This window comes from Narcine bancroftii, chromosome 1 (genome assembly GCF_036971445.1).
Source record: "Narcine bancroftii isolate sNarBan1 chromosome 1, sNarBan1.hap1, whole genome shotgun sequence".
Lineage (NCBI taxonomy): Eukaryota > Metazoa > Chordata > Chondrichthyes > Torpediniformes > Narcinidae > Narcine > Narcine bancroftii.
Window position 1 is genome coordinate 272,769,588 of NC_091469.1, and position 13,760 is coordinate 272,783,347.

A 13,760-nucleotide genomic window follows, 5' to 3' on the forward strand; every position below is an offset into this window, starting at 1 on the left:
AAAAGTACATAGCCAACATTTCAGACTTGAGCCCTTCATTAAGGTATGGAAAAATGTCAACAGGCATCTGAATAAAAAGGTACGGGGGAAAGCATAGTAGCAAAGGCAGGAGGTAATAGGTGAAGAAGGGAGGAAGGGTACAACAGCAAGCAAGGGGAGGAGGGATGGCTGGTGAATAGAGAGAGAATGGGGTGGAGAGCTGAGGGAAAGAAGACATGGGGAAGGGAAGGGAGAGCAGGTGAGCAGACACCCTAAAAGTCGATGTTAATGCCAGACTAGCATCAGTTGAGGGCTTCATTGCAACCATTTATTAGCATGGATTTGTCAACAGGGCGCTCAGCAAATAATGAGATCAGGCAGAGTCAACATTAATCTTTGAAAGGAAAACAATAATAGGGCTATTCGAATCCCAATGACTAGAGTAGGTATCATGGGGAAACCAATGATATGTTGTATATGAGCCTGAAGGCTTCTTCCACGGGCAGTGAGAATGCTAAACAACCAAAGGATTTGCTCAACTAAACATCCAAGACTCTCATATTCATGAAACAATATTTATTTTTTTTGTATTGTTTGCCTGTATGTGTGTTATGTCTGGCTGTGTGTGTCAGCATATTTTGCACTGAGGACCGGAGAATGCTGTTTCATTGGTTTGTACTTCTTCAATCAGATGACAATAAACTTGACTTTACTTGACTTTCCACAAGCTACCACACAAGAGGTTATTTAAACACATGGGATTAAAGATAATATATTTACATTGATAGTGATTTGGTTAATGAACAGAAAACACAGAGTAGAAATAACAGGAAAGTCTGCAAACGCTGTGATGGTCATTCAATACATAAATGTGCTGGAGAAACACAGCAAGTCACAACGTTCCTTGTATAGCAAAGATAAATGAAGAATGTTTCGGACCTGAGCCCTTCGTCAAGGTATGAGCAAAAAAACAGACAGACACCTGAATAATATAGTGGGAAAGGGACAGGGGGAGGAGCATAAGCCCACAGGCAAGAGGTCAAAGGAAGGGAGGGCAGGAGAAAAATGCTGGGGTGATGGGAAGGGGATAGATCTCTGAATGGAGAGGGAAGGGGGCTAGGAGTTGGAGGAAAGGAGACAGAGGGATGGGGAAAGAGAGAGACAATCAGACAGGGGAGGGGCCTAACAAAAAAAAGGTAGAAATAATTGAGTCATTTTTTTTATTTTGGCAGATGATGGCCAGTGGGTTGGCACAAGGCACAAGCTAGGATGCCCCAGCTATGCCCAAGTATATTAATGATTTTTAAGAAGGGACCACGTATAATGTATCCAGGTTTACTGATGATACCAAATTGGTTGTAGGAACCAAATTGGTTTGTGAGGAAGATGCAGAAAGGCTGCAAAGGGGTGAAGATGGGCAAACTTTCATAGTTAATGTGTTTCAATGGTTCATTTGAATGGAAGAAGACAATTTAAATGAACAGCTCTTTTAAGGAAACCTCACCCACATAATGATTACCTTCATGTGACCTATTATGAATTTGTGTAGCAGGTGATTCCATTTCGTTTTCCGGAAAACAGACAGATGTCCAAAGTCATGCTGAAGCCAGCCTGATTGGGCCTGGAATGCATAAATCACTTGGTAGTATGTACTGGGATTGGAAAATAGATTTCATTCTCTTTTCTTCTTACAGCAAGTAATAAAACAGTCATCTAGATATTTGATTATTTAATGTTTCTTTTGGATTTCACTATCACAAATTAACATTGGCTGGAAAGAAACATGATAACACTTTCTGGGTCATCACATCTTATTTCAGAAATTCAAATAGGCATTTCCTGGAATGACTCATACTTACGATGCAGGTTCCATGTCAGTCACACAGGAAAAGTGCAGCATTCCCCAAACAATGCAACCTTGGACATAGATCCCAGAGTAAGGATGCACTTATGTTTACGTGTTTAGCTCAGCTTCTTCGGGCTTCAGCAACAACAATGACAAATCCATCACTACCCCTTGATCTCACTCTTGTCTCTGGAAGTCCCACCTAGCCCTAACCCAGACTGGTTAGAGTACCTCTCGTTTAGAATTCTGCATGAGGATTAGTCTGTTGCTCACGATTGCTAGTGAAAATCTAACTGAACGCACGAGGACGGTCACCGCTCTGCCTCCACTGTTTACTGTACTCCACATTACATTAATCTGATATGTGTTATGACAGTCCTTTACCTGTGAGGTTGCCAAGATTAAGGCAGAAATGAAAGTTGAAATCCACCCCGTCCCAAAATATGACAATGTTAACCAGGACAGAAACTCCAAGACAAAGAGGTGGCCAAGGTAGAGAGAGAAAAACATGAGGTCGGTGTCAAATAGTTTCATATCCTCTGCTGTCTTCCGTAATGCCCGAAAATCATCAACCAGCTCAGACTGTAAAAAAAAAATTCATGGAAACTTCAATGGACTATCTTGAACCACTCACTTTCAATAAATTATTTCTATATCACGTCAAATGTCAATACAAAGAAATGCTAGGTCTCCTCTCAACACAAAGACAAGAAAACAATCAAGTATCTGATTACATGTTTCAAGGTACTGCTCATGTTACAGGTGCCAAACCTTTTATCCGGAATTCCAAACACCTGCAACCTCCAAAACCGGCACTTTTTTCGGTAGATGACATGACTCATAAGTAACGCTAATTTCCCATAATAAATTATCCGTTTCCAGAGGGAGACTCCCCCCACCCCAGTCTCTGTCCCTGCCCCCATGGGTGACCTCTCTTACCTTTGGTGGAAAGGTGACTTTCAGCCCTCAGCACCCAGTGGGAGAGAAGCAGGCAGCAGCTGGCTCAATGCGGGAGCAATGGCCGTCTTCCTGACCCATAATCCTCCACACAGGTGGAATCGCTCTGCCGCTGTCACCGCGATCCGGTGCGGTGCTCCGTAACCTCTGAGCTCGGCAGCACTGCACCCCTGCTGCTGCATTGGGTGTTAGATGTGTGTGGGGGTGGGGTGGGGGACGGGGGGGGGGGGGACAGACAGCACTGCACTGCCGGGTGTGCCTGAGGACTGACCCAACGAGCTGGTTGCCTGCTCTCTGCACCTTGTATCCAGGGTTCTGACCCGCTTGGCTACGGGCTCCAAGCAGCGACACTAGCCACGTTTTTGGCCAAGCTCCACCTGACCGATGCACTGGTCGAAACCTCCTGTACAGTACATGTCAAATCACTGCTCAGCCTGGTAAGCACCCCACCCCCCCACCTCAATCCATAGGTTGCAAAATAAGTCTGGCACCGATTGGGAGTGGGAAGGGTGGGTGGGACGGATGGCCGGGGTGGGGGAGTATGGATGGCCAGGGGGTGGGGGGGGGGGTGACGGACAGCCAGGGAGATGGACAGTGGGGGCTAAGAGCGAATCATTTGCTTAAAGGGACTGAAATCAAAATAATTCCAAAATCCAGAAGATTCCAAACAAGGATAGGTTTCCAGTCCTGACGATCCCAGATAAGAGATTAGGCACCCATAGTTTTAAAAGAATTGCCAAAATAGAAATCTTGTCAAAGATGAATTGCCCAGCCAGAAACAGATTAAAAATTATACCATCTCTTTGTTTATTGTCATAGGAAAAAGGAAGAATATTATTCTCAAAATGTTGGTTTCCTTCATGATGAAGGATGTACCTCTTGGAGCCCAGGACTCTATCCAAGCAATTGTTGACAGTACAGAGTCAGTTAGATGCAGATTTCACATAATTATATCCTGCCTCAATAAAATCCATCAGCTTCTTTCTCTATTCTAAGAAGTATGACTGTGCTTTTGTTGGTTCAATCAAAGCTATTGACTGCAGAAAGCATATTAACACTAAGTTCTCGGGTTATTTTAATTGAGTCATTAATCTGTTCAAGCTAAATCTGAAATAAAGCAAAATATGGTAAATTATAACTTTAAAATTTCATATGTAAAAGTTGTGCTCAAAAGAACCATTGTCATCTCATTAAACTTCATTTCACCTTTTTATGGTGGTCCTGGCTTGGCTCCCCTGGAGCTAGATCACCAACAAGCAGAGGCTTCATAAACTTACGAACAAAGGTAAGATCTGGATGGAATGCCTGGAACGCATCCTGTACAACAAAAAACACAAGCAGTAAAAAATAAAATGTGACCCTTCAGTGAAATATTCTAATGCAGTAAAATTATTGTGATGATTAAGACGTGATATTAGCATTGAATGAATGTATTATTTATGATTTAGCAACACTATTAAACACTCCGCAAAGCAGAACTGAACTGATCCAGAACTATGTAGAGTTCTGTCAATCCAACAACATTTATCAGGTACAAACTCTGAAATAAGTCAATAGTGATGGTAATCTAAAAATGCTAAATCTTTACCAGATATTGCATAGACCAGGGGTGGCCAAACCACAGCTTGCAAGCCTCATGCGGCTCTTTGATACATAATCTGAAGCTCGCGGAAATATGCTGGCTGAGACGGGAATCGCACGAGCCGATGCTCACCATTGTAATGTGGGGGGGTGGGGTGGTTTGCGTGTGTGGCTGTGTTGGAAGTACAATCATCTATGGTCCCATGGTTGATGGGGGGGTGGGGTTGGTGGAATTGAGAGGACAGTTTTGTTATGTGAAGCCAACTGAATTGGTCAATCATTAACAATGTCAACACTAGTTAAGCTTTGTGAAGAAGATAACAACAAGCAAAATTACATCAAATTCTATGCACTTCAACCCAAAAGGACCATATCACTGTTTATGCTTTACACAAGCTCCTTTACAATTTTAAGCAAACCTTCCCTGGCATTAAAAACCACCTTGTGTTTTCAGCCCTTTACTAAGGAACAACTGCTCCAATTCTTATCCTGTTAGGTTATATGCACTTAATGCTGACAGATGTCAAGGCAGATTGAGACTTCCTAATTACACTAGGATGTGTTTGTGAGTGATGGCGAGGGAGGCATCCATGTGTGCTCATTCTGCTGACTGGCACATTCCAGGATGCAGGGGTACATGCTGAGGGACGTGCTGAGGCTTGGTGCAGCCAACACAAGGGCACTGTGGGGAAGGGTCATGGTCTAGAATCCCTCCCATTACCAGGCACTGAGGGGCTGAGTGAGGGGAAACCCCTCAAACAACAGTTTGGGAGGTGGGGGGGGAAATGACAAGGAGCCACAGTGGTGGTAACGGAGTATTAAAAGAATGTAAAATATACAATGACACTATCAAGTGTCTATCAAGACACTAACAAGTCGAACAGTTTTCTTGTATTGTAAATAAATTATTGAAAATAAAGTATATTTTTAGATTAAAATATTCTCATTCACTTTACTTGGAGTAGGTTCTAACCCAAGATGCAGATAAACAACAGTGTATTAATCCAACATTTATCAATTTTTATCCTTCAAACGATTTGTCATATATTTCCAAATTTTCACAGCCAGAATAGGCACATTTTTCCTTCTCCTCCCCTCTCAGCCTTCCACAAAGACGGCTCCCTCCGTGATTCCCTCGTTCACTCATTTCTTCCCACTTATCCCCTCCCTGGCTACTTCCCCTGTGGCCGCAGATGGTGCAACACTTGGGCTCACACCTCCTCCCTCACCATGGTCCAGGGCCCCAAACAGGCCTTTCAGGCGAAGCAACACTTCACTTGTCTATCCTCAGGACATATTTACTGCATCTGGTGCTTCCTTTGTGGCATTCTCTGCATCAGAGAGACCGACCTGTTGCAGATTGGGGGATTGTTTCTCTGAGCACCTCCTCTCCATCCGCAACCACAGCGACTTCGCAGTAGCCAGCCATTTCAATTCTGAGTCACACTTCCAGACTCGCATATCTGTCCATGGCCTTTTGCACTACCCCACCCTGACCACCCATATAGCGTTGGAGGAAAACCTTATCTACCATCTGGGCACTAACATTGTTTTCTGCTAAACTTGCTTGCCTTTTCTTTTTTTCCTTCCCCTTTCCTGTCTTTCCAGTTCTTCCCTCCCTCCCTCCCCCTCACCTACCCAGCCATCCCTCCTCCCCCTCATTGCTGCTTCCTCTCCCTCCCCTCATCCACCTATCATCTCCTATCTTTGCCACCCCACCCTCACCCTTTTGTGGACATCTGCTGGCATTCTCCCATACCTTGATGAAGGGCTCAAGCCCAAAATGTCAGTTATGTATTTCTACCTTTACTACATAAAGGTCACTGTTTGACCTTCTGAGTTTCTCCAGCATTTTGTATTTTTTAAGGAAGGTCCTAGTGATTCCTCCATTCTGCCAATTTTTCTGGTAGTGAGAGAGAGAGAATCTATTTACACACCACAAAACTATGACACTAGAGCAGGAGCAGCTTTAACCAATTTCCAGTCTTCTTCATATTCCAGGATTTTTCATATTTAAGATTTCCAGCATTCATGTTTTTTTTTTCTCTTTGGAATGTGTATGATGGTGGAAGTGCAATGCTAGCTTAATTCCAGTTCAACTTGCTTAAACTTGTCAGAATCGGATATACATGACTGTGACGACCTGTATCTAATAATAACTGTTAGTGTCTATTAACAATATACGTTATAGCAAATTGTGACCATTGAATCAGTCTGGTCAGAGAATCTAGGTCATAGAGTCATAGAGCTTGGAAACAGGCCATTTGCCTGAGCTTGCCTATGTCTACCAAAATGTCCTACCCACACTAGTCCCATCTCCCTACTTTTGGCCCATATCCCCCTAAACCTCTCCTACCCATGTATCCGTTCATATGTTTCTTAAACATTGGAATAATACCATCTCAACCACCTCCTCCGCAGCCTGCTTCATGCACTCACCACCCTCTGTGTAAAAATATTATCCCTCATATTCCTATTAAATCTCTTCTCCCTCACATTTAGCCTTTGTCCTCTGGTTATCAAAAGATTGGTGCATTCACCCGATCTATTCCTCTCATGACTTTGTACAGCTCTGCAAGATCACCCCAGATTGCAAAGAAAAACATCATAGTTTCTTCAACCTTTCTCTCGAGCTCAAGTCCTGGAAACATGCTCGTAAATCTTCGCTGCACACTCTCCAGCTTGACAATATCTTTTCTATAGTATGGTGACCAAAACTGAACACAATACACCTAATAAAAAGCCTTCACTATTTTGGATCACTTTCAGTTTGTTGTTCCAGGGATTTACAACGTAAAAGCAACCAGATTTTGGACCAAACTGATAGTTGTATTCATAATCATTTCAAAGATAGCTAATTATTCTGCTGTAAACCGAGGGTTGTATGAGTACTATTCTTCCAACAGGAGGCGTTTGCCTTTTCAGATTTTTCTCACAAGAAGGCCACATCTGAATCTTTAACTGTTTTCTATATTGATGCCTTCTCAAAAGTGCCCTCTTGAAGTTTATCAGCCATTTCAGTTAGTGTTTCAGGCAAACTAAAACCTGGTTTCTTATTTTTCCTTTGGTCCAGTGACAAGTTTTTAAAATCACAGGCCCTTCATTTGCCTTTCCATATTTGCAGTACCCTTTGTCTTGCAAGGAACTGACTGAAATGTTAAAATGCTTCCCTTCCCTCAGGAATCTGGAAATCTCCATCTGAATAGTAGTTCTTCCACTGGCCAATCACCATCTTGGCTTCATGCTTTATTTCTCATGTGAAATACAATCAGCTCCTTGTTGCTGCAACCTGCTGACCTATAGTCAGAGCCAGTTGATTGGAATGTACAGCTCACATATAAGCTCCTGAATTTTAAATGTCTCTATTTATACCCCAAGATGAAATTAAGCAGCTCCACACTTCGTGCTCATTTATATTTCTGAATAGTTTATTGATATTTTAAAATATTTTAATCCCAAGTTTTACTTTCGACATTATGTAACTGAAGGGCTTCAGGCCAAGTATCTAAAACAATAGTGAGAATCCGAGGTGGGGGCAGGGCTCTCTCTGCCCGATACACATAGGAAATGTTTGTAAACACAAAGTCCAACGCAGTCACCCCTCTTGTAAGAAAGTCCCCATACTGATGAAATGTAGGTAGCACTGACTTGAGCTTCGCCTGGTTGAAATCCCCAGTAAATATAAACCGTCCATCAGGGTGTGGGGTCTGCAGTTCGCTTATGGCCCCATGCAGTTCCCAGATTGCCTCCTTGGCATTAGCACTGGGGGGGAATATACACTCCAACTAAGTGCCTGCTGGAGCAGCAGCAGAGGCTTTGTCTCTAGTCCTAGTTGGATGCCCTCTGCAATGTAATAACCAAACTTCCCACTACACTGAACATAGTTCATTTTTATGAGATTATTGGATAGTTCTAGACAATGAAGATTTTGCTTCCTGAAGTCATTTGGATGTATTTTATGGGTTTTGGGCCACTGATCACAAAATTCACCTTAAAACTTTCCTATTACATACAGTTTTTTAGATATTAATCTAGATTTGTGATTTCTTGTCATATTTTAAGTCTACTTCAAGTATGAAGTGCAACATGTCATTGAAAATTAATTTTCTGCATTCACTCTTGGACTTCTTCCCTACTGATATTGGTGCAGTCAGTGATGAACATGGTGAAAGGTTTCACCAGAACATTGCAACCATGGAAAAGCAGTACAAGGGGGCTACAGGAGTCCATAAATGCTGGGCAACTATTGTTGGATACAGACACAAGAGGCATCAGATGCTGAGTACAAACAAAAATCAGCGCAAAACATTTGAACTGATGCAACGTGGTCAGCATCATTATGCAATTAAACATGTTAAATTCAATAAAAGTTCATTTAATTTTTCTCCAACGTCCTATGTAATTCAGCAAATCTGAAATTTTCATTGTGTTTAGCGTGTAGTTGCCTAGCATTATCCCCAATTTTTCTTCAGGAAGCAAACCTTTTGAAAAAAAATTGTTGTCCAGTGTAATGTTAAAAACTGTAATCCAGATGGATTATCCCCTGTGAAACCAATTCCAGCTTCTTCTCATTGCCTTGCCCGTGGGCAGTGAGCCTGTGCACCAGAAATTGGAAGACAAATCCATAGTTTTTAAATGATGCCCTGCAGCCTTTATGTGGGAGGAGACATCCAATATATGAGAAAGGAGGTGCCCTAGGCATACTGCAAAAAGAGTGGGAAAAGGTAACATCAACATTCAATTCCAGAAATCAGTGAAGCCACTTTTGCAGTGCCACATAATAAATCATATGGGTGCACAAAGTCAGTAAATCTTTATATGTCACACCCAAATATTGCATTACTCAATGTAAGTGTAAGAATGCTTCACTCACCTACCAACAATCCCATTAATCATTTGCTTCAATGGATCCTCACAAAGTTAGTATTAATCCAACACACAGTGCACATTATATAGCTGATACACACTGCCAGTTATTTAACCTTGAACAGTTATTTAACCTGATACTCTGCATGATATGCAGTAACACTAACACACCTGCCTTACTCTTGCAAGCTGCAGCTAACCAGCCAGAAGGATGTGAAAACCTTTACCCACCGAGGAGATAGTAATCACCGTCACTGGAGCAGCCATTACTCAGTCCACAGTCTTGTATCTCATTTCATCCTTTAACCCACGGTTCTATAAATTGCAGATATTATTAGTCTGCACATCTTGCCTTCCACCCACCTCCCTTGTCCCAACCCTAACCTTCTCACTCGTGAAAGGCAGAAACAGCTGATGATATAACAAGATTGAAGATGAAGAAGTGTAGTTTCTCAATTCAGCACGTTTGCTGACCAGATGAACCATTGCAACTGATTTAGAGAAGCTTTATGTGCTTGAGATGAACCACTTGATAGGAGTAGCATGAAATGACTTGGAAGGCTCCTGCTCCTGGATGGGTATGGTGAATAAATGCCCTTACTTTAGATAAGATAAAAATTAACTAAACACTAGACAATAAAAGGTGATTTCAGAAATGTTTTAGACATCTCAAAACATTTTCTGAACCAAATATTCTGGTACCAGAAAACATTTCTTTTATTTTGGAAGGATTCCACAGTGTCTCCCTCATCTTCTCAGATTCTAAGGTTTCTCATCACCTCCAATTGGATATGATGGGATCTCCTTCTCATTGTATGGCTGCATAGCTCTCCACAGCCCAGAAACATCTTCATGGTAACAAGCTCAACAGCCGGTGACAACCACTAATTTTGTCCGAAGTTCAAAGTTCAGATTTACTGTCAGAATATGTACATGACGTCACATGCAACCCCGAGATTCTTTTTTCCTCAGGGGGAGGCAGAATTACCACTTATTGGCAGTGCAAAAAACTACACTCAAGAAGATACGTACACATATAAACAAATAAAGAAATACAGAGAGAAAAAAAAAATCAATAAAGTGCAAAAGTAAGAGTCCTTAAATGAGTCTCTGATGAGTTTGTTGTTGAATCTGATGGTGGAGGAGTAGCAACTGTTCCTGAAACTGGTGGTGTGAATCTTGTGGCACCTATGCCCCTGTATTTCTGTTCATGAAGTCTTCTGTGCACAGTAGTGATCGACACATCCACTCCTGCCTCCTGAAGAGTGGTTCTGATCTGTCGGACAGGCATTTGGGGATTTTTCTTAATTTAATTGAGACGTACAAAACAGTAACAGGCCCTTCCTGCCCATGAACCCGTGCCACCCAATTGCACCTGATTAACCTCCAACCCCGTACATTATGAACGGTGGGAGGATACCCGAGTCCCCAGGGAAAACCCACACAGACATGGGGAGTATGTACAAACTCCTTAGAGACAGCACGGCGTTCTAACCCCAGTTCCCGGTGCTGCAACAGCAGTGCGCTAACAGCTATATTAACTGTGGTACCCGTTATGATGAGAATTTTTCTGTCATCAGCATGGAGGTCTTCCTTGGAATACCAGTCCCTTGGCAATGACTGAGCTCACCAGTTGGCTCTTTCTCCTTAATGACGTTCCAAACAATTGAATTTGATAATCCTAAAGTTCAGGTGATGTCTCTTGTTTTTCAGCAATCATAAGATCTTATTTGACGTTCATTGACACAACTCTGGTCCTCATGTTGAAAACGGGCAAATACAGACTCCAGAGATGATCAAAACTTAGAAGCAAACCTAGCTCTCTTATACCTGCAGCAATGAAGCAATTAGACATACTCGAATAATCACAAACACCTGTGAAGCCAAATGTCCCAAACATTATGCTACCTGAAAGGGGGTATTTTGTATAAAAAGTGCTGTAATCTCTACATGGTCAAACAAAAATGTATATAAATAACCTTGAATAAAACCAGGAATGTGAACTTTAATCATGTGAATAGTTTGATAGCAAATTTAAAACTGTGAAGCACAGGGGCAAAGAAAGGGAAAAAGCATTTTTGTCTCAAACATCATGGAGGCCACTGTATCTGTTCCTAATGGAACCCCTGCAAAACTCGTCAATCCCCTATCTCACGCACTATTTCTGAACTTGTCACTTCTGGTCATCTCCCTTCCACTGCTTCCAAACTTATTGTTTCGCAATCATGCACTGCCCAGTTCTAACTCCTACCCAAGATACACAAACCCAATTGTCCCAGTAGACCCTTCGTTTCTACGTGCTCCTGTACGCTTATCTCGACTCCATTTGTCTCCCTGGTGCAGTCCCTCCCCACCTACATCTGCGATATTTCATATTCCCTCCATCAGTTCAACAACATCCCTGAACTCGACTGCCTCACCTTTACTGTGGACATCCAATACTATACACCTCCATCCCCTATACCAAAGCCCTCAAAGCCCTTCCTCAACAACAGATTCAACTAGTCCCCTGCACCCTCAATAAATTCCCTTGATTCATTCCACTTTCTCCAAGTTAAAGGGGTAGTCATAGATACCCACATGGACCTGCCCTTTTGTTGGCTATGTGGAGCAATGCGTGCTTCAAGCCTACATAGGCAAGGCTCCACTTCATTGATGACTACTTTAGTGCGGCCTCATGCACCCATGATGAATTTATCCATTTTACTGCCAGCTTCCACCTTGGCCTCAAATTCACGTGATCCATCTTGAGCAACACTCTCTCCTTTCTCAATCGTTCTGTTTCCATCTCAGGAGACAAATGCCTGACATCTATTTTCTACAAGCCTAAAAACTCCCATAGCTACCTCAACCACACCTCTTCACACCCTGTCCTGTGTAGGATTCCATTCCTTTCTTGCAATTCCTCTGACTCCATCACATCTGTTCCCAGGATGAGATCATCAATGCGAGAACATCCAAGATGTCCTACTTCAAAAAAAGTGGCTTCCCCTCGAATACCATCAACTCAACCATCACCTTCATTATCCACACATCTGCCCTGGCCCCTCCACACTCACGCCAACAATTACAGGATTCCCCTTGTCCTCACCTCCCACCCCACTCGTCTACACATCCAATGTCAACTTCCATCATTTCCGTCACCCACTATGTAAACCCATCATCTGACACATCTTCCCTTCTCTGCCTTCCACAGGGAATGCTCCATCCATGACTCTCTCATCCTCTCCTCCCTTCTCATCAATCTCCCACTTGGTATCTACCACTGTGACAACAGGAAGTGGTACACTTCCACCCACACCTCCTTCCTCACCACTATTCGGGGCCCCAAAATATCCTTCCAAGTCAAGCAACACTTGTGAATCTGCATCTTGTGCTCCCATTGTGGTATCTTCTACATCGGAGAGGCCAAACACAGATGGCCGATCTCTTCATTCCACACTGCAATAGCTGGGATTTCCCAGTACCAACCTTTTCAATTCCTCGCCCCATTCCCATGGCGACATATCTGTCCATGCCCTCATGCACTGCCAGACTAAGACCACCCGTAAATTAGAAAAACAACACCTCATATTCTGTCTGGGCACCCTACAACTAGATGACATTAATATTGATCTCTCGTTTCCATTAGCCTCCCACCCCCCTCTCTCTCCCCCTTCTCATCTCTATTTCTCCTTTTCTCATTCTGTCTCTGTTCCCTTCCCCTTTGACTCCTTTCCTCCAGTTCTGCATTCACAGAGCCACCCCCCCCCCCCCCCACCAACAATCAATTCTCACTTTTCCTCCCCTGTCCTCCTAACCATGTCCAAATATCACCTTTTCTCTGTGTTCATCCCCCTGCCCTTTCTTCCTTTGTCCCAGCCCTTTTATTCAGGCACCTGCCCGCTTTTTTGCTCATACCTTGAAGAAGGGCTCAGGCCTGAAACATTGGTTATGTTGTTACCTCCAATGGAAGTTGCAAAACCTGCTGAGTTCTTCCAGCATTTTTGTGTTTTTAACTACTGATTTATAAAAAGATTAAGTCAATCTGACTAGTTTGATTAAGTTCTTGGGCAAAACAGAGAATACATTGTAGTTAATACACAAAACCCATGCAGCAACTTTTGAAGTACACTTGATAAACTACCATATAACTGTCCTTTTGGAAAATAGAAGACCCTTTATTATCTTGAAAGACACCATTACAACTTCACAAAGTTGAGAAATAAGTGCACAGTTAGATGCTCAAGGAGTTAATATTAGGACCACTAATTGCTTTCCTTGTCTAAAAACCCTGGACAGGCATAGCAGTAAAAATATTTACAAGATAAAGGAACAGAAGCAGGCCACTAAGCCCATTGAATCTGTTCTGTAGTATGTATATGATGCAGAAGATAATTAAAATAAATAATGAATAAGACAAGAGCACATTTCACAATGAAATGGAAAGACTGATTAAATCCATCACCACAAGCGTGTAAGATAATATAGTTTAAGCAGGTAGTGATACACTTGGGAGAAAGAACATGGATAAGACAGTTTTCTCAAAATA

General features: G+C 42.5%; 1 protein-coding gene across 5 annotated transcripts in view; it reads right to left on the reverse strand.

Moving 5' to 3' along the window:
- fads2 (fatty acid desaturase 2) overlaps window positions 1-13,760 on the reverse strand; it is a 79,958-nt gene that overhangs the window by 19,177 nt on the left and 47,021 nt on the right. For 4 of the 5 annotated variants that reach the window (XM_069899255.1, XM_069899268.1, XM_069899276.1 and 1 more), the window contains 3 exons: window positions 3,989-4,099; window positions 2,210-2,407; window positions 1,499-1,600 (listed from right to left, as the gene is read on the reverse strand). In XM_069899255.1, coding sequence (XP_069755356.1) covers window positions 1,499-1,600; window positions 2,210-2,407; window positions 3,989-4,099 — 411 coding nt within the window. The remainder of the gene's footprint in view (window positions 1-1,498; window positions 1,601-2,209; window positions 2,408-3,988; window positions 4,100-13,760) is intronic. The other variant, XM_069899261.1, reaches the window with a different exon arrangement.